This window comes from Gorilla gorilla, chromosome X (assembly GCF_029281585.2).
Source record: "Gorilla gorilla gorilla isolate KB3781 chromosome X, NHGRI_mGorGor1-v2.1_pri, whole genome shotgun sequence".
Taxonomy (NCBI): Eukaryota; Metazoa; Chordata; class Mammalia; order Primates; family Hominidae; genus Gorilla; species Gorilla gorilla.
The window spans coordinates 64,359,756-64,381,397 of NC_073247.2; the positions used below are offsets into that span (position 1 = coordinate 64,359,756).

General features: G+C 38.4%; 1 protein-coding gene across 6 annotated transcripts in view; it reads right to left on the bottom strand.

Moving 5' to 3' along the window:
- WNK3 (WNK lysine deficient protein kinase 3) overlaps positions 1 to 21,642 on the bottom strand; it is a 166,013-nt gene that overhangs the window by 53,883 nt on the left and 90,488 nt on the right. For all 6 annotated transcript variants that reach the window (XM_055376524.1, XM_055376521.2, XM_055376522.2 and 3 more), the window contains exons 11-17: positions 12,591 to 12,655; positions 9,066 to 9,213; positions 7,272 to 7,388; positions 4,846 to 5,001; positions 4,713 to 4,764; positions 3,261 to 3,398; positions 1,964 to 2,901 (exon numbers count right to left, since the gene is read on the bottom strand). In XM_055376524.1, the coding sequence (XP_055232499.1) occupies positions 1,964 to 2,901; positions 3,261 to 3,398; positions 4,713 to 4,764; positions 4,846 to 5,001; positions 7,272 to 7,388; positions 9,066 to 9,213; positions 12,591 to 12,655 (1,614 nt within the window). The remainder of the gene's footprint in view (positions 1 to 1,963; positions 2,902 to 3,260; positions 3,399 to 4,712; positions 4,765 to 4,845; positions 5,002 to 7,271; positions 7,389 to 9,065; positions 9,214 to 12,590; positions 12,656 to 21,642) is intronic.

Below are 21,642 nucleotides of genomic sequence, written 5' to 3' on the forward strand. Positions count from 1 at the left end.
AATTAAAAATTCAGGCCCTCAGTTGCACTAGTCACATTTCAAGTGCTCAATAGTCATATCTGGTTAGTGGTTACTGTATTGGATAGTGCAGATACAGAACATTTCCGCATTGTAAAAAGTACAAGAGCATTGCAGTGGTCTAGAGTAAAAATAGGTTACCTACAAATGAATGATAAACAACTGACATCACTCTCATCAGGAAGGCTAATAAAAGACAATAAAACACTGTCTTCTAAATTGAGAAGAAAAAATTCTGATCCTACCATCTGTACTTAGTCAATCAAGTGTGAAGCAATATAAAGACATTTTTGGACATGCAAAAGAATACCAAATAGGATACTCATGCAATATATTTGAAAATATTACTCCTAGAAGTATTTTAGGGGAAAAAAGAAGAATTCCACGACACCAGAAACAGTGGCAGCTAAGTATGATCCAGATATAGCAACAGACACTTGAAACAAATAAATGAATTCATTTGACCTTGACACTTGGGAGAGTCTCCTTCAAGCAACAAAGTTTAAATGACAGAAATAACAGTTCATTTCTTAAGATTCGAATCACATTATGTGATATTTATTTATTATTTAAAATAATTTAAAAATTTTTTAAATCTTTAAATTATATGTATCAGTGGAATATTATGCAGTTGTTTCAAAAAGTTGAGTAAGATGGAACTATGTGTACTGACATGGATAGATACCCATAAATGAAAAAAATGCAGAATAGCATATATGTAAATAAGTATATGTATATAAATATTAACATGTATCTATATCTATATAAAGATACAATATATCATACATAAAAAGTATGTCTTTATAAATATTTGTATATTAATTAAAATCATGTCTGGAAAGATTTGTTAACAGCTGTGTCTACAGGTTTGGGGATCGGGTGGATTTTACTTGTACATAGTACATATATACTATGTACAAGTATATATTATTACTTATATAATAACAAAAATGACAAAAAGATACAGCAATAAAGATTTAGAAAGATGTCCATGATCTACTGTAAAATGAAAAAATTAAGTTGCAGAACAGTATGTATACAGCACAGTATTTTTATGAATATAATGTTATATGTATGTAAATAGATCTGTATAAGCTTAAGAAAAGTCAAGAAGAATAAGCATCAAATTATTAGCAGTTACTTTTGTGATTTGAAGGGACAGAAAAGGAAAATTAAAGTTCCTACATTATATAACTCAAAAAATAAGTCAGGCCAGGCACAGTGGCTCATGCCTGTAATCCCAGCACTTTGGAGGCCAAGGCAGGTGGGTCACGAGGTCAAGAGTTCGAGACCAGCCTGGCCAACATGGTAAAACCCCGTCTCTACTAATACAACAATTAGCTGGGCGTGGTGGCACGTGCCTGTAATCCCAGCTACTCAGGAGGCTGAGGCAGGAGAATTACTTGAACCCGGGAGGCAGACCGAGATCATGCCACTGCACTCCAGCCTGGGCGACAGAGCAAGACTCCGTCTAGGGTTTAAAAAAAAAAAAAAAGTCATGGTATTAATGATGATTTTTACTTTCTTTTCTTCTCTTTTTTTGTCAAATTAAATCCCCCCAAACATGATTAAATTAAAAACCATAACTTTTTTTTTAAAGAAGGAAACTGATAACCGGCATTTTAAGTGAAAATCTAAAAGTTCTTCCTACCCACTAAAACAATCCATGAGTCAGTTTTCATTCTGTCATTAATACAAATATAGACACTGCTTGCAAGTTCTTAGCTAATTCACCAGAGGGCTCTCTTACCAAAGATAGTTTGTCATCTCTACTGAGAGGTTCTGAACACCTGCAGCCCAAGTCATAGCCTTCTTAAATACCTGTGACCTCAGAATCTTGTGACATAGACCATTTCATCTCAAAGGACAGAATTTTAGAAGAGAAGGCATTTCTTTAAAACAATAAGCAAAGAGTAAGGAATTGGTTAGAAAGAATGATACTTACCTGTAAACACAATTCGCTGGGTACAGAAGTTATCACATTCAGGTCCCTTTTGAACACTGATATATTAGCAGGCTGACTTGCAGCCACATTGGACAGAAGCTTAGAGCCTGTCTGTTGGAAATTAGGGGATTGTACAGGGCTATCTTTAATTCCACAGTGACTGATGGCTATGACTTCTGTCACTGGACAGGAGAGGGTATCTTCAGCAGAGGAAGAAAATGGAGAGTCTATGCTTTGGGTATCCTTCTGACTCTCGGGATAGATGCTAGAGATGCTGTGCTCCTGATAGAGCAAGTTTCTTAATTTTTCATCCAGAGTTTTAATTCGGTTGTCTGCAAACTCCAGTTTTGGAGGTCTTTCTCCATCTGATTCCAGGACAGTAGTGGGTTGAAGGGTAGTTGGTTCAAGGCCAGGGGTCTGAGTGGGAACGACTGTCTTAGGAGAACTTGCTTCAGTGTTCACTGTAGTTTCTCCTTCTTGAGAAATAAACTCTGCATCCATAGCTGGCTGCTGTACTGATAAGGTTTGAGGCTTTTGATCAAATGCCAGAGTTGTAAGAGAGTTACCAGAAGTCTGAGTTGATTCGCCAGGATGGGACATAAGTGCATCAGCCTGACTGGCAGTTTGGTGACATGGATACACAGGTATGAATATGCTTGCTTGTTTGGTGAGTCCCTCACATTCAGCTGGAACTGCACGAACGGAAGTAGTAGAGTAACTGGAACTATTAGTAACTGGTGCCATTATCTGCCTGTTATCTTCCACTTGATAAAGTATAGCCGGCTGCTTGGTTTCTACACTAGCACATTCAGAAATCTTACCATCAACCACATCCTTGTGTTCTGATTCGGAGGTGAAAAGTGCACGGTGGCATGGATTATTTTCTATAGTGAGCAATGTGTCCCGTGATATTTCCTTATTACTTGTGTTTTTTGGACCTGGAACAATAATAAAGAATGGCTAAGCACGTACTAACGAGTACAAAGCATAGACTAGTACCCTAAGTCAAAAGGAACAGGAGGAGAAAGGGGCAAATGAGAACCTGTGTGAAAGTACTCTTGTAAATAAGACTCAAAACACAGAATTCAACCTGTCAAGGAAAATAATGTTTTCCTTTTTTCTCATAAATATTAAATAGGAAATGGCTTAAGTTGTATCCTAATATTAATGTCTTCAAAAAAGCTTATGAAAATTCTCATAAGCATAAAATTCCCATGGAAACCAGTTAAAGATATCATATGTATTTTGCATCCCATCCTTTGAGTCTGGACAAAGCTGGCAGAGAAGAAAAGCTTACTAGGAAGTGGATGTCGGCCAGGAACCGCAGACATGGAATGCTGAAGAGAAGGAGGAGACTGAGTCTCACGGTTTCTTATCGTCTGATTGATACAGAATCGCCACCGACCAACTGGGGATGACTGAGGAGCAGATTCATCTGCAGAAATAATTAGCAAAAAATAATATACTAAGCTATTTTCAATTTATTTACCTTATTGACTGAAGAAGCCAGGTTAAATAAACAATTTGTCTTATATCTCCATTTCTAATAGTACTAGAATATATGTAATTGATAAGACCAGCCCTTTTAATACTGACAAAAAGTCTAAAGTACTAAGCACACAATATCTTTAGAGAAGGATTTTAGATTCTACTGAAACAAATATTGCTTGAATAGCAATTAGAAACAGGGTACTCTTTGAAAAAACTGACAGCACTTTTCTCATTAAAACCTATATCTCTTATTCTGTATCCTGATTATGATAGTGCTTATATAAATCTATACATGTATTAAAATTTACAGAAGTGTACACCAAAAGAAAAAGAAATCAGTTTTACTGTATGACATTTTTTAAAATAAAGTAAAATAAACCCCTACATCTTAACTGCTACTTTGTAAATGTACTCAAATAAGTAATTCTCTTTTAAACTTTACCCAACTTTGTTAGTCAGATATATTCTCTTTTAAACTTTACCCAACTTTGTTAGTCAGAAACCTACTCATATCTTGGCTAACCAGAAAAATGAGATATAGGAAGGACTCTGCATCCTAACACAGTCAAACTAAATTTCAGGATAATGGTATCTGGTTCTATTACTCCCACACCACCTTTTGCTTCTTTACGTTCCTGTAATTTCTTCAGGGGTGCTCATTTGTCTATGGCTCTTATCCCCCTCCCAGACACTCTTTAATATACCCATGACCAGAACTGAGAAGAATGGAAAGATAAAGTCATCAGAAAAGAAAACAGAAGACCCTAGTTTTCGTTTCTGGAAGTTTATCTGGTATCTGATTTACTAAAAGTTATCAGTGACCAGCACAAGTAGAAGCATATCATTCATCGTTAGTAGAATAAAATCAAGATACGAATGACTATTGAAATATGAGGCAAACTTAGAAAATGATGACTTTTGTTGAAAAGTTTCTATCCATCTCAAATCAGAAAAAAATAACTTACCAGTTAAGTTGCAAACAGTTATGCCATTTAAGGTCATCAGTACTGTGACTGCTTTTCTGGTAACATGACCACCCAATAACTCAAAAATAAATCAATCAGATAAAGAACCAACACTTGGGGAAAAGTCAGGGGATGGATTATTACCTTTGGGCCTTTCAAAGTGTGAGAAAACCTACACTAATAAGTTACCAAATTAATTTATTGGCTAACATCTTTCCCAATGAAGGGGTGTTAAAAGTTTTCAAATGTCTTGCTTCAAAAACCAAATGGTAAATTTTACTAAATATACTTACTGCTGGTTTGAGTAGATGTAGAATTTATCTGTACTTGTTCAGATGACCCTGTCTGAATTAAAAATGAATAGATAAATTAAAAAGTTCCTGATTCATATCTGAGAAGATCTGTTTGCTAAACAATTGTTCTCACCTGGCTACTGTTGGAGTCCACAGTAATAGAATCAACTCCAGTGGCTCTTTCTGTGGCAAAGTGGACATGAAGGATCTCCTGGGCTTGACCTACAATAGCTCTCAATTCTTCTACAAATTTTTCTTTCTCACTTTCCAGCACAAAGTTATCTTCAACCTGCCCAAAAGTAAAAGTAAGTCTATTCATGAGAATGAATTCAGTTTCTTCAAAGTTATAATATTATATAAATAGTGACTATCACATAAAGAAAGAAAATTGGGCCAGGCACAGTGGCTCATGCCTGTAATCCCAGCACTTTGGGAGGCTGAGGCGGGTGGATCACCTGAGGTCAGGAATTCGAGACCAGCCTGACCAACATGGTGAAACCCTGTCTCTACTAAAAATACAAAATTAACTGGGTATGATGGCGGGTGCCTGTAATCCCAGCTACTTGGGAGGCTGAGGCAGGAGAATTGCTTGAGCCCAGGAGGCGGAGGTTACGGTGAGCTGAGATTGTGCCATTACACTACAGCCTGGGCAACAAGAGCAAAATTCTGTCTCAAAAAAAAAACAAGAAAAGAAAAAAAAAGAAAAGAAAAAGAAAAAGAAGAATAAAATTAAAATTAAGTATCTAAATCCAAGTGTCACAATAGAATTCACAAAGACCAGCAATAAAATGCCAAAAAATACATTAAATTATTCTGAGACTACTGACATTTCTCAGATTGGCACTACCTACCAGAGAAGGAACCAGCATTTTAAAAAATATGTCATTCTATAAATTGGTTATTTGAAGAACATAACTGAGGCAATGTTTAAAACTAAGATGTCCAAACCCAAAAGCTTTTAAATCACAAACCACAAAATGAAACATCTCCAAAGAAAATAAAGAATAGCTCGGAAGGCTGGGCACGGTAGCCCAGCACTTTGGGAGGCTGAATCACCTGAGGTCAGGAGTTCGAGACCAGCCTGGTCAACATGGCGAAATGCCATCTCTGTTAAAAATACAAAAATTAGCTGGGTGTGGTGGCGTGTGCCTGTAATCCCAGCTACTTGGGAGGCTGAGACAGGATAATCACTTGATCCCAGGAGGCGGAGGTTGCAGTGAGCCAAGATCACACCACTGCACTCCAGCCTGGGCAATAGAGCGAGACTCTGTCTCAAAAAAAAAAAAAAATAGCTCGGAAGACCACTAATTAGGTTAAACATTCCTGAAAAGAATGAAAGAGACAGTTCAGAAAATATTACGTTAAACAAAAACAGAACTGATGATGAAATAATTAACTTTTAAAATGTTTAATTCTGCTTGGCTAGAAATGCATACACAAAGAAAGCTGGCAGAAACAAAAAGCATTATATGCACTCTTCCTGCCATCCTAGTCCCATCCCCATCAAAAAAGGGGAAGATGCAAAAGTAACCTAGAAAATAATTTAAAAAAAATAATAAAATAAGGGGGGAAGAAATACTAACTTAAGCCTAACAATTCAAAGAAAATATTAAAAACTAAATGAAACAATAACATGCAAGATGTTAGATCAGTGGCTAACACATTAGAATTACAAGGGGAGGGATACCCCATTTACCTTTACGTCATTCTTACACATTATATACCTACATCGAAATATCTCATGTACCTCATAAATATATAAACTTTCTATGTAGCCACAAAAATTAAAAAAAAAAAAACAGAAAGAAAAAGAATTACCTGGGGCTTTAGCTTTTTCAAAGCCTGTTATAAAAAATAAAAATAATAAAAGATAACTTTTTTTTGAGACAGGGTCTTGCTCTGCTGCCCAGGCTGGAATGCAGTGGCATGATCATAGCTCACTACAGCCTCAATCTCCTGGGCTCAAGCAATCCTCCTCCCTCAGCCTCCCAAAGTGCTGGGATTACAAGTGTGGCCACCACATCTGGCATTTTTAAATTTTTTGTGAAGACAAGGTCTCACTCACTACATTGCCTAGGCTGGTCTTGAACTCCTGGGCTCAAGTGATCCTCCTGCCTAGGCCTCCCAAAGTGCGGGGATTACAGGCATGAGCCACTGTGCCCAGCAAAAAATAAATTAAAAAAAAAAAGAATTACCTGGGGAGCTTTACAGACTACTGATGCTTGGGCCTCACCTCCAAATATTCTGATTTAATCAAGGGACCAGGCAATACAATTGTTTTTAAAAAGCTTGTCAGGTGATTTTCACATGCAATCAGAGATAAGAGCCATTTATCTATATTATCTCTAAATGAAACCTCCGCATATTTTCCAGTTAAATATACTGAAACCGGAGGAGATGCAGTGACTTACACTTGATGATAACCCAATTTACCTCTGTACAAATTTTTAAAACTAATCGTACTCTAAAAAACAATGGCTCAAAATAAATGGAGACAGAATTATAGGGGAAAAAAGACAGAATGCTGAAGGGAAGATAATTTGGTCTTACCGCACTTACCATATAGTCTGCAATATCCTCTGGCACATCACCATCAACATCAAACTTGAAGGTGACCATCTTGTTGTTGTGTGTCTCCAGCTGACACTCTACCATGTTATCTCCAGAGGTTGATACCTGAGTACAAACATTTTATCGGTTTAAGAGTCAGTCACTGTCTTCTTTTTGCAAATTGTGCAAGGAACATCTACACTAGTTCACGTACAATATATGTGGAAAATGGCTTAAATAGTTCAGAATGTAAAAAGACTATGTTTTCCCTTGGTGGAATACCATCTAAACAGCCATTCTATGACTAAACTAACAGGTTCAAGTTACTCAGTAAAAAATAAGTTATAAATGTGATCCTGTGGTAAAGAAAACAACACAACTTTTATAAGAAAGCAAAAAAAGTTATAATAGTCACTAGAGCTATCTGCAATGCAAAGATTTAAATTTAATAATTCATTTCCAAAATTATCTTAATCTATAAATTGACTCTAAGCAAAAGAAGAGGCACTGCAAATGGAAATGTAACCTGGACCAATCTTTATGGACAGCAATCTAGCAACATGTATCTAGAAACTTTAAAAATCTTCATATTCTGACCCATGAATCCGACTCCTATGGATCTAATAAGGAAATAATCAGGGATAGATACAAAGATTTATGTTCAAGGATTTTGCTGCAAAGATATACAGACAGACAAAAAGAGTAAAAGACAGCAAGTTAGAAAAAAGACAGACTGGGAAAAAGATGGAAAGAAAGAACATAAACCAAGAACATAGGGAATGTAAGTTATTTCTCTGTATAAGCAGCTATCTAATGTAGCCATTTAAAATGTCATGTTATTGAAAAATTAATGATACAGGAAAGCATACATGATATATTAGGTTTTTAAAAATGCAGGATATAAAATTATATATAGGTTTAAGCAGCCAACTAAAACATACATTATATTGGTTAGAGATACGGCCTTTAAAGTCCGATCTAGGTTCAGATCTGACATTATCACTTGCTAGTTGAGTGATCTTAGGCAACTAACCTCGCTCCTCTTATTTCATTTTTTTTTCAGATGGAGTTTTGTTCTTGTTGCCCAGGTTGGAGTGCAATGGTGTGATCTCAGTTCACCGCAACCTCCGCCTCCTGGGTTCAAGCGATTCTCCTGTCTCAGCCTCCCGAGTAGCTGGGATTACAGGCATGCACCACCATGCCTGGCTAATTTTTGTATTTTTAATAGAGACGGGGTTTTATCATATTGGTCAGGCTGGTCTCGAACTCCTGACCTCAGATGATCCACCTGCCTCGGCCTCCCAAAGTGCTGGGATTACAGGCGTGAGCCACTGCGCCCGGCCCACTCCTCTGATCTTTAGTATCTTCATTTGTAAAGATGAGTATATACTACGACCTATCATACAGGGTTATTGAAGGATTAAATGGTAAAATGCATGGATAACATTTAGGGTGCCTACCACAAAAGAACTCAATAGATTTTTGCTGCGATTACTAGTACTATTACAACCTCAATAATGTAAAACACTACATGTACATACAGGAAAAAGAGAGAAAAACAAACTAAAACATTAATAGGAGCTATCTCTGAATGGTGGTTAAAAGTAGATTTTATTTTCTTTCTTATATTTCCTAAGTTTAACAACGAACACATAATACTCACATTGGAAAGTCTGTAACGGAGAAAAGGTTAGTTTAGAGAGGGTTTCACAATATTCTACAACTCACTTCTGCAGCACTGCCCCTCTCTGACCCTCCAGACCTCTATATGTACTCTTAACCAAACCATATTTACAAACTGACCTGAAGGACGGTAAGCTGAAATTTAGTCCCCTTCTCTGGTCGGGGACAGGAAGCTCTTCTCTGTTTGATCCGATCCTGTTTGCCATTTCCACTTGGGTTATCAGGGCTACTGATGTTTTCCTTCGTAGTTGCCACATCTTGATTCAAGCTAGTAATATTTTTAAAAAAGTAACTCATTCCAGTCTTGACAGTAAAATTCTAAGAAAAACTCCCAATTATAAAACTATAAATAATGAGTTTAAGAAAAATTAATACTACAATCTTTTTAAAAGTTATGACTGCACAACTCTGTGAATATACTAAAAGCCATTAAATTACACACTTTAAATGAGTGAATTATATGGTATGTGAATTATAATTCAATAAAGCTTTCTTAAAAAGCTGAAAAATCAAAATCACATTGTATTTATTTAGCAAACCATCTCACAGTGATGAGAATGAAAGAAAAATATTGCCAGTGATAGACCTCTGTGGAGCCTTTTATTATAGGGTGCTCTTGATCAGTTTTATCTTGTTTGTTTAGGGGTTACTTTATTAATATCTTCAAACAAAACTTCTAAAACCAAAACAAATTATCACTCAAAATATACTTGTTTATGTAATGAACTCAACAGGGTAGACCAGGTATGGGAGACAAGAATAGTGTTCTGCAGGAGGCAGAACAAGATATGAAAATGAATGATGTAAAAATAGCTCAACATTATTAATTCTAATTAGTTACATTTTACAGGTCTACATCAATATTATTATGAAAGGGGAGGCTATCTTTTAGTTTATCTGCGTCAAAGGCATTTTTCAGGTTTTTCTTTAAACTCAAACATATTTCAACAAATACAAAAATTTCAATAAACACGTTTGGAATTTAAATGACAAGCTCCAAGTCTCAGACATCTTTTTGAAATAGATATCTTTCAAGTTAATTTAAGCAAGTTATTTCTCCTAAAAACTACTCATGAAGCATCTATATATAGATGTACAAGAGATAAAAATAACTCCTAAATTTTTTATGTCCATATGACAAGAATTTGCATAAATATAAGTAGTGGAAGAAGATACATTAATACTGCCCTTAAGAGTTTTTTAAATACACAGAGAAATGGCAGTAACAAGTAATCAGAGGATAAAAGGAATATAATTTTAGCCAATGGGCTATATCATTCACATTCCAAAGTTACTTAACACATCAGTTTAGGGTTTGGGACAAGATGGCAGAAACTCAACTCTCCCTGCTCCTCCCCTCTAAGTACAGCTAAAAGTTCTAGAAATAATGTAGTAGACAATGACAGGAGGGCACAGAAGAGTGAAAAGATGAAAGTGGACTGGCTGGGGACCCCTAGGACTTGAGTAACATCATAGCAGCTTGGTATCTTCCAATTACCCACCCAGTGAATAAAGGCAGTACAGGCAGTATCTCCTAATTCCCAGTCCAGAGGCAAAGGCAGCCCAAGCCCAGTATCTCCTGATCCCCAACCCAGCAACAGAAGAGGACTTAAGTAGGCCATGTCCTTCCCCAGTGCTGCTGGTAGGGCCCCACCAGTAAGTAGAGTATAGCCTGTAGAGCAGACCTGGGGGAGCAGGCCTAGGGAAGCACTCTCCACCTCTTGGCCCAGCAGTGGGGGCCAGGGGTTCCAGGTGAACAAAACAAACCAGAATAGCAGCACTGTAAGGATTTTGAAAACTAAATTGTCATCAGAATCACGGCCCACAAAAGCAGGCCAGAACCTATGCATCTAAACAAGGGTGACTGCTTGCTAACATAGAAGATTTCAATAGGCCATGCATGGTAGCTCACGCCTGTAATCCCAGCACTTTGAGAGGCTGAGGTGGGCGGATCACCTGAGGTCAAGAGTTTGAGACCAGCCTGGACAACATGGTGAAACCCTGTCTCTACTAAAATAAGTTAGCTAGGCATGGTGTCATGTGCCCGTAATCCCAGCTACTCAGGAGTCTGAGGCAGGAGAATTGCTTGAACCCAGGAGGTGGAGGCTGCAGTGAGCCAAGATCATGCCATTGCATTCCAGCCTGGGCAACAGAGTAAGACTCTGCCTCAAAAAAAAAAAAAAAAAAAAAAAAAAAAAAGACTTAAATAGGATCTACAGTCACCTGACGATATCCAAACGCCCAGGAGACAAATGAAAATAAACTCCTTTGTCATACCAAAAACTAGAAAAATTACAACTTGAATGCAAAAAGGTAATCAACAGATGCCAACACCAAGATAAGTCAGTTATTGAAATCATCTAACAAGAAAAAGATGAGGCTGGGTGCTGTGGTGCACGCCTATAATCCCAGCACTCTGGGAGGCCGAGGCGGGCAGATCATTTGAGCTCAGGAGTTCGAGACCAGCCTGGCCAACATGGTGAAACGCCGTCTCTACTAAAAATACAAAAATTAGCCAGGCGTGGTGGTGCAAGCCTGTAATCCCAGCTACTTGGGAGGCTGAGGCACAAGAATCACTGGAACCCAGGAGGTGGAGGTTGCAGTGAGCCGAAATCGTGCCACTGCACTCCAGCCTGGGCAATAGAGTGAGACTCCATCTCAAAAAAAAAAAAAGAATAAGATGAATCAGATATTGGAATTATCTAACAAGAATTTTATTTATTTATTTAGACAGAGTCTCACTTTGTCACCCAGGCTGGAATACAGTGGTGCGATGTCAGCTCACTGCAACCTCTGCCTCCTGGATTCAAGCAATCCCCCAGCCCCAGCCTCCCAAGTAGCTGGGATTACAGGCGTACATCACCACACCCGGCTAAATTTTGTATTTTTAGTAGAGGCAGGGTTTCACCATGTTTGCCAGGCAGGTCTTGAACTCCTGACCTCAAGTGATCTGCCTGCCTCAGCCTCCCAAAGTGCTAGGATTACAGGTGTGAGCCACTGCACTGGCCTCTAACAATAATTTTAGAGCAGCTATCATCAAAATGCTTCAATGAGCAATCACAAATAATCTTGAGGCAAATGAAAAAACCAAAATCTTATAAAAGAAATAGAAGATTTTAAGAAGAACCACATAGAAAGTATAGAAATAAACAATCACAGAAAAAAAAAACAACACCTCACTGAATAGGCATAATAGTAGAAGGAACAGGACAAAGGAAACAATCAATGAACTTGAAGATAGAACAATAAAGACTATCCAATCTATATTTTTATACAGAAAAATACTAGTTTTCAAGTATTAAATAATAATACAATTAAATATCTAGTTGTAATTTATTTCTTTAGATTAGCTAGAATTCTACTCTAAACTCTATTGTTTCTTCCTTCCTTAACCCTTACCGGCTTTTCCTAGAACAGAATGGTATAAATAAACACAATAAGAAAATGATCAATTAATTTCACAATCCATATGATCCCTACTGACATAAAAAAGCAAAAAAAAAAAAAACTATCGTCTTTATTAAACATCCACACAAGTACAAGAATACAGAAGCTTCTCTAGTCAGGATGCACTAAGCACCTAATGAGTAAACAAACTTCAGCATATCCTCATTGTTCTCATGGTATTAATTTGAAGATACTTACCTTCGAACTAAATCTGGTTTTAGAAGAGCTGCTTGTTGTTCAACTCCAACTGGTTGGGATACAGGCTGTAAACAGTACAGACATAAAACTTGCTATGATAACAGTAAAATTCAAGCTAAATATACAATTTGTTACTATTCAGAAAACATGATAGTTTTGGTTACCTTGCAAACCTGGTAGAATATCTATGTTATTGAATGTCTGTATCAATCCTATTATTAACATTATTACCAAAGATAAATAAAATTTAACAATACATCAAGTACATCTTATACATGAAGATTTTTCATTTGAAAAAGTTATTATTGTTATATGTACTTTTGTTTTGAGTTATTTTTCAATGGAAGACACTACTATCGAGCTTCCAGTCCTAGTTGTAAGACTACTACTTAAAAGAAGAGGTACTACCATTCTACAAGAAGATAAATCAATGACTCAAGCATTAACTTATTGTGTAGTCTGTCTGTCTGTCTCTCATCTCTTTTCTCTAGACTATTTCAACTATCCCTTCAAGGAATTAGTACTCAGCAGCTGCAACATTGGCTTCCAGGAGAAAAGTGTTTAAGCTCTTAATAGGGCAAATACCAATTCTACTAGAAAATAATTTTACATTTACCTAATCCATCCTCTATGCACTGCCACTAGTGATAGCAGAGTGATCTTAGAATGCAAATCTAACAAAACTGATAATTTCCTTACCCAGTTTAAACCCTATATGATGGTGCCTCATCTTCTATAAGATTAAGGTCCTTCAGATGGCAAATAATGTTCTCAATGAACTGGCCTATACCTGATTATCTAGCCTTATCTCTCTGTTTGAAGCCACGCTAAACTGTAGCTCCTCTGTATAAATTAGGCTCTTCTGCATATTGTGACTCTACTTATATTCCTCCACTTCCCTAAACTATTTCAAACTATTTCATCATTCTAATCAACCCATACTGAGAAATTTTTTCCTGCATAAATTAGACTAGCTTCTAATTATAGATTAGTTAATTAGCTCTTTAACATAATCACTGTTTAAACATTGAGAGCAAATATTTCGGCAAATAGTTTTTTTGTACACTTAAGATTCAACGAAATGTATCTAATTTAACTAATGTTCGTACAGTCCCCGTAAGTTGGAACAGTAACTGGCATCCTAATGCATAAATCCAGAGACAAGTGTATGTACTAATCAAAGAGAAACAAAACATAGTTACTATACAATAATATGGAAATATATTTTATAATCACTTGCAATTATTAATGGGGTTATTAATGCTACTTTGTGCTGGTGCTCAGAATCATGGCTAATGTTTGGTTTATCTGCCTTCATATCTGATAGGTACAAGTTAAGCTCTGTCATAATATTTCTAAAGGTTTCACAATTAATATTTACAAATAGGTGCTGGGCCATTTTTGCAGATGTCTTTCAAATTTAATGAAATGTTTCATTTTTACTTTCATTTGTTTGTTTTTTGTTTTGAGATGGAGTCTCGCTCTGTCACCCAGGCTGGAGTGCAGTGGCGTGATCTTGGCTCACTGCAACCTCCACCTCCTAGGTTCAAATGATTCTCCTGTCTGAGCCCCCGATTAGCTGGGACTACAGGCGCGTACCACCACACCCGGCTATTTTTTTTTTTTTTTTTGTATTTTTAGTAGAGATGGGATTTCACCATGTTGGCCAGGCTGGTCTCGAACTCCTGACTTCAAGTGATCCACCTGCCTTGGCCTCCCAAAGTGCTGGGATTACAGCCGTGAGCCACCACGCCTGGCCCATTTTTACTTTTGCTTAAAACTGCAGTCAGCCCTTTTTATCTGTGGATTCCGCATGCATGGGTTCAGCCAATCTTGGATTGAAAATATAATATTCTGCCTGGGCATGGTGGCTCACACCTGTAATCCCAGCACTTTGGGAAGCCAAGGCAAGAGGAATGCTTGAGCCCAGGAGTTTGAAGTTACAGTGACCTATGATTACACCACTGCAGTCCAGCCTGGGCACAGAGCAAGACCCTGTCTTAAAAAAAAGAAAAAGAAAAAGACAAGACAAGACAAGACAGGACAGTATTTTCAGGATTCAGAACCCTTGGATATGGAGGGCTGACTTCATGTGTGTGATTCCACAGGGCCAACTGTAGGGCTTAGCATCCTTGGATTTTGGTATCCAAGAAAAGTCCTGGAACCAATCCCCTACAGATACTAAAGGACGATTGTACTATAGTGTTGCATATTGATATAATGATGACCTACCCTAAGATTATCAGATTTGAGGCTTGGTAAGTCTGCTTGTACAAAGTTGAATTTATTTTTTTCTTATTACCAAAGCAAGATGAATATAGATAAGCTTGTTTAACACCTTGGTGTATATTCTTTGAGACCATTTTCTGTACACACACACACACACACACACACACACACGCGTTTTTAATGTAATCATAATGTATGTACTCTTTTATAATCTTCTTTTTACTTAAAACATCTTAAGTGTTTAAGAACATGTTAAGGGCTACATAATATCCTTTAGTGTAAACATACCATTATTTATTTAATGGTGCAAGTAAGGGAGACAAACATCTAATTTTTTTGCTATTTGCAACTATATTTCATATTGTGAGGAACATTCTTGTAGCCAAATCTTTGTATGCATTCTTAATTATTTCCTTAGGAAGCCTTTCTAAAAAGGAATTGCTAGACATTTTTAAGGCTTGATATATATTGCCAAATTGCCCTTCAGAAAGGTCTAACCAGTTTACAGTCCTACCAGAGGTTTGTGAAAGTATCCATTTTCCTCTACATTTGGTATTTGCTATCCTATAAAAATGTTTAATTATTAAATGTATATAACATTATAAAATGTAGGAAAATGGGAAAAATCACCTAGAATGCTGTTTTCCTAACATGGCTGTGATTATAATATTTGTTACAATACTATAGGCTTTTGTCATGTGTATAAATGGTTGTAATTATACAGTTTTTTCTGCTTTTTAAAATGTATTAAGTATTTTTCCTTACCTTTATTGGCCTGCATTACTTCAGTTTTTAATGGGCACATGATAGGACAATAAGTATTCATATTTATCTAACTCCTCCCCTATTCCTGGATAACTAACTTACTGCCAATTTTATTACATATAAATAAAAATACAGCAAAAATACAGAGATAGCTAACATTCACTATGAAACAAGCGTCGTAGTATGTGCTTTTTGCTTCCTTTTTATTATTTTCTTCAGATTTATTTCCAGGATTGGCAATATCAGATCATGAACATTTTTATGGCACAGTTTTTCTTCCTATGTCACCCTTTCCTTTCTTATTTCTACCTTCACACATTTATTGGAAACCTAGTGTATAGCAGGCACTGTGCTAAGAGGCAGTGAGAATACAAAATGAATCTGATGGAGTCCCTGGAGTCAAACATTAAACATATATAATAAAGAGTGGGCTGGGCACAGTGGCTCACATTGGGAGGCTGCACTTTGGGAGGCTGAGGTCAGAAGTTTGAGACCAGCCTGACCAATATGGAGAAATCCCATCTCTACTAAAAATACAAAAATTAGCTGGGTGTGGTGGCATGCACCTGTAGTCCCAGCTACTCAGGTGGCTGAGGCAAGAGAACTGCTTGAACCTGGGAGGTGGAGGTTCCAGTGAGCTGAGATTGAGCCATTGCACTCTAGCCTGGGTGACAAGAGCGAAACTGTCTCAAAAAAAAAAAAAAAAAAAAAAAAAAAAAAAAAAAAGAAAAGTAGATACAGCTACTTCTGCTGGGGCAGGAGCAGGGAATCAATCTTGGTTATATTCTTGAGGCTCCCCTAACTGGTTCTGAGGTCTTATGTAATGCCAAACCTCGGGAAGGTGTTGAGGAGGATCTTTCTCCTTTACTTGCTCCACCACTCCTCTCCTCCTCCCATTAGTGGTTCTCAGCCCCCAGAAGGGGAGATGGGAAGACAAAAGAGATAAAAAGCTAAGCCCATGTACAACATCCCAGAGATTCTTATTCAGTTATTATGGAGTGAAGGAGACCAGTAAAACTGGGATGTACTTTTAAACATTTCATAAATTGCTTTATTATGTTATTGATGTTACAAAGCATATCTCTCCCCTGAAGTACTTTTAACAACCACTATTTGTTGAGCACCTATTACATGCCAGACACTTCTCATATTTTATATCACCTAATCCTAATTAGCCTGCAATACAGGCATTTTTTCTAACATTATACAAATTTTCCAGCACATAGAAAAGTGGAATTGTTCTGTGAAAACCTATATATCTAACACCACCCATAGTAGACGGGATTTTACTATATGTACATTATCCCATATATTTCAAAGTAGGTTGCAAATGCAAGATAGGCATTTTAAAACTTTTACGACCATTTAAAACCATTTCACACCAGAAAGAACCAAAGCTGGGCGAGATTAAATAACTTTCCTCAAGTCACACAGTGAGTTCAAAGAGCCAGAGTTGAAATCCAGGTCTGACCAATGACACAAATTGGCTCAAGCCTATATGTATGCTGTATATACCTGGTTAACAGTGGAATTTTTGCTTATTTAATTAAAGAAAATTATCACTGTGCATGATGCCCACTTCCATATTTTTATATTTATATAGAATTCTTCATCTATAAAGACGTTGTCTTGTATAAGGCCAATTGTTGGTGAAGGCAAGATTCTAAACATTTTTTTTTTTTGAGACAGGGTCTCACTCTGTTGCCCAGACTGGAGTACAGCCCCAACCTCCCAGGCTCAAAGTGATTCTCCCACTTCAGCCTCCTGAGCAGCTGAGACTACAGGCACGTGCCACCACACCTGGCTAATTTTTTTAAAAAAATTTGGGCCAGGTGTGGTGGCTCATGCCTATAATCCAGCACTTTGGGAGGCTGAGGCAGGCGGATCACCTGAGGTCAGGAGTTGGAGACCAGCCTGGCCAACAGGGTGAAGCCCTGTCTGTACTAAAAATACAAAAATTAGCCAGATGTGGTGGCACATGACTGTAATCCCAGTTACTTGGGAGGCTGAGGCACGGGAATTGCTTGAACCCGGGAGGTGGAGGTTGCAGTGAGCCATGATTGTGCCACTGCACTCCAGCCTGGGTGACAGAGTGAGACTGTCTCAAAAAAAAAAAAAATTGGTAGACATGGGGGTGTCAGTGTGTTGCCCAGGTTGGTCTCGAACTCCTGGGCCCAAGCAATCCTCCTGCCTTGACCTTCCAGAGTGCTGGGATTACAGGTACGAGCCACCGTGCCAGGCCTGAATGATGAAATTTACCCTAAGTTAAAAAACTGATCCAAAAGCACGGTTCCTGGGATAAAACTCACATAATGACATCCAGCCTATTACATAGGCCAAAATGATGAAAACATACCAGCACTACAAAGACTGACACATAAAAGAGTGATAGGAACTATGAGAGATGAAAGAGTGATAGGAACTAGGAAGAAGTTCCATTAACTGTAAGGCAGATAGAACTGAATTGAGGGGAGCCTAACTTCATGAAAGCAGACTTAAATTCCAAACTTTTATTCTAATACTGCCCCGTTAAGTGATCAAAGGTCTGTAAGAACTAACAAACTGATCAGGCACAGTCTCGCCTCAGCCCTGCAAAGCTTTCTACAGATATTTGGAAAGAGCAACTAACATTTTTTTTTTTTTAATGGCAAGAATGAGAATGCATACTGGAGAAGAAAAGGAGAGGACAGACTGAGCCATTTCGCAGTCTGGAAGGTAGAGATCTTATAAATAAAGCCAAATGAACAAGGATGCAGACACATTTTGGCAGCCCTGCATGTTGGAGATCATAGTCTTTAAAGTATTTGATTATTTCAGAACATTGGATAATTCATTATGGGAGTAAAAAAAGTAAACCACACTTCAGTACAGAAGAACCAGAATAAATCAATGCTTACTAATACACAGAAAGTGTGCATCTCCTTGTCCTCAAGCTATAGGCCTATGAAAGGGTTTAATCATCATTCAAGAGGAAAATGGGGCGGGGTGTGGGTGGCTCATGCCTGTAATGCCAACGCTTTGGGAGGCTGAGGCAGGCGAATCATTTGAGGTGAGGAGTTCAAGACTAGCCTAGCCAATATGGTAAAACCCCATCTCTAGTGAAAGTACAAAAATTAGCCGGGCGTGGTGGCATGTGCCTGTAATTCCAGCTACTTGGGAGGCTGAGGCAGGAGAATCGCTTGAACCTGGGAGGCAGAGGTTGCAGTGAGCCGAGATTGCGCAACTGCACTCCAGCCTGGGTGACAGAGCGAGACTCCGTCTGAAAAAAAAGAGGAAAACGGAAGTCAAAGAAAATCTACATGAGGTCAGAGAGTTGTGCAGGGGAGTCCAGATCCTGTAGGACTTTGCAGGCCATTAGTACATTATTGTGGCTTTTACCATCAGAGAGATGAGCAACGAGAGGTTGTGGGTCTCTGAGACATGTTGTGACCTGCATTTTAAAACTATCACTGCTTCCTACAATAAGAAAAAGGCTACAAAAGAACAAAAGCAAAAGCAAGAACAATTAGGAAACTACTACAATTATTCAAGAGATGAGGCTGGGCACAGTGGCTCACGCCAGTAATCCCAACACTTTGGAAGGCCAAGGCAGGCAGATCACTTGAGGTGAGGAGTTCGAGACCTGCCTGGCCAACATGGTGAAACCTGGTCTCTACCAAAAATACAAAAAGTAGCCAGATGTGGTGGCGGGTGCCTGTACGCCCAGCTACCTGGGAGGCAGAGGCTGCAGTGAGCCGAGATTGTGCCACTGCACTCCAGCCTGGACAAGACAGCGGAAAAAAAAAAAGAGCTGAATTAGACCAGCACGACAATGGTGAAGGTGTTGAGAAGTCAGGATGCAGATATATGTTAAAGTAAGAGTCAAATCAAATATACACAACGGAGCACTATGCAGCAATAAACAAGAATGAGATATTGTCATAGATGGAACTGGAGGTCATTACATGAAGTGAACAATAAGCCAGGCACAGAAAGATGAACTTGGCATGTTCTCACTTATGTGTGGGAGCTAAAAATTATAACAATTGAACTCATAGAGATAGAAAGTAGAAGGGTGGTTACCAGAGGCTGGGAAGGGTAGTGGGGAGAGTCAGGAGGGGAGTGGGGAAGGTTAATGGGTACAAAAATTAATCAGAAAAACTGAATAAGATCTAGTATTTAATAGCACAAGTCAACTATAGTTGATAATTTAATTGTACATTAAAAATAATTAAGAGTATAATTAGACTGTAACACAAAGGATAAATGCTTGAGGTGATAGATACCCCATTTACCCTGATGTGATTATTATGCATTGTATGCCTGTATCAAAATATCTCTTTTTATTTTTTTGCGACAAGGTCTTGCTCTGTCAGCCAGGCTGAAGTGCAATAAAGTGATTAAGACTCACTGCAGCCTTGATCTCTCAGGCTCAAGCAATACTCCCACTTCAGCCTCCTGAGTCGCTGAGACTACAGGCATGGGCCACCATGCCCAGCTAACTTTTAATTTATTTATATATATATATATTTTTTTATTTACTTTAAGTTCTGGGATACATGTGCTAAACATGCAGGTTTGTTACATAGGTATACATGTGCCATGGTGGTTTGCTGCACCTATCAACCTGTCATCTAGGTTTTAAGCTCCGCATGCATTAGGTATTTGTCCTAATGCTCTCCCTCCCCTTTCCCCACATCCCCCGACAGGTCCCGGTGTGTGATGTTCCCCTCCCTGTGTCCATGCGTTCTCATTGTTCAACTCCCACTTATGAGTGAGAACATGCAGTGTTTGGCTTTCTGTTCCCGTGTTAGTTTGTTGAGGATGATGGTTTCCAGCTTCATACATGTGGGTATCTACCAAAAGGATTATAAATCATTCTACTATGAAGACACATGCACACGTATGTTTACTGCAGCACTATTTACAATAGCAAAGACTTGGAACCAACCCAAATGCTCATCAATGATAGACTGGATGAAGAAAATGTGGCATGTATACACCATAGAAAACTATGAAGCCATAAAAAAGAATTTTTTATTTTTTGTAGAGACAGGATTTCGCCATGTTGCCTTGGCTGGTCTCAAACTTCTCGGCTCAAGTGATCCTCCTGCCTTGGCCTCCCAAAGTGCTGGGATTACAGGGGAGAGCCACCATCCCCAGGCCTAAAATATCTCGTGTCCCCCATAAATATATGCACCTGCTATTTACCCACAAAAATTTGTAAAAAGAGTCAAAAGACATGCTGATAGTTTGAAGTGGAATATGAGAGAAAGCAAAGAATAAAAGATGACCATAGCTAACTGAGTGTGGTGGCTCACACCTATAATCCCAGCACTTTGCGAAGCCGAGGTGGGGGGATCACTTGAAGTCAGGAGTTCGAGACCAGCCTGGCCAACATGGTGAAACCCCATCTCTACTAAAAATACAAAAATTAGGCGGGCATGGTGGTGTGCGCCTGTAAGTGCCTGTAATCCCAGCTACTTGGGAGGCTGAGGCAAGAGAATCACTTGAACCCGGGAGGCGGAGGTTGCAGTGAGCCAAGACAGCACCACTGCACTCCAGCTTGGGTAACAGAGCGAGACTCTCTCAAAAAAAGAGCAACAACAACAAAAAAAAAACCATAGCCATATGGCTTGAGTAAGGAAAGACAGAGTTGCTATTTGTTGAGATGGGGATGACAGTGAAAAGAGCAGGCTTGGGGTGGTGGAAAGTGCAAATGTAAGTGTTCGATTTTGGATATACTTAATTTGAAATGTCATTATACAACCAAGTGGAGATCTTGCATGTACACTGGAGATACATGGCAAAAAATATATAAATTCTCTCCTAGAACACAAAGTCAAAAGCAAAGTCACCTAAGATATCTGAATGCGTACACACACACACACACACACACACACACACACACTTCCTAGCCTGTCTGCTGAGAACTCTAGAAGCAATAACTCCCCAGTAGCAGCAAACACACGCAATACTCAGGCTTTTTTTCTAAATTACATTACCCACTAAAAGGAATAAGGGGGAGGCTGAGGCGAGGGGATCGCTTGAGCCCAGGAGTTGATGACCAGCCTGAGCA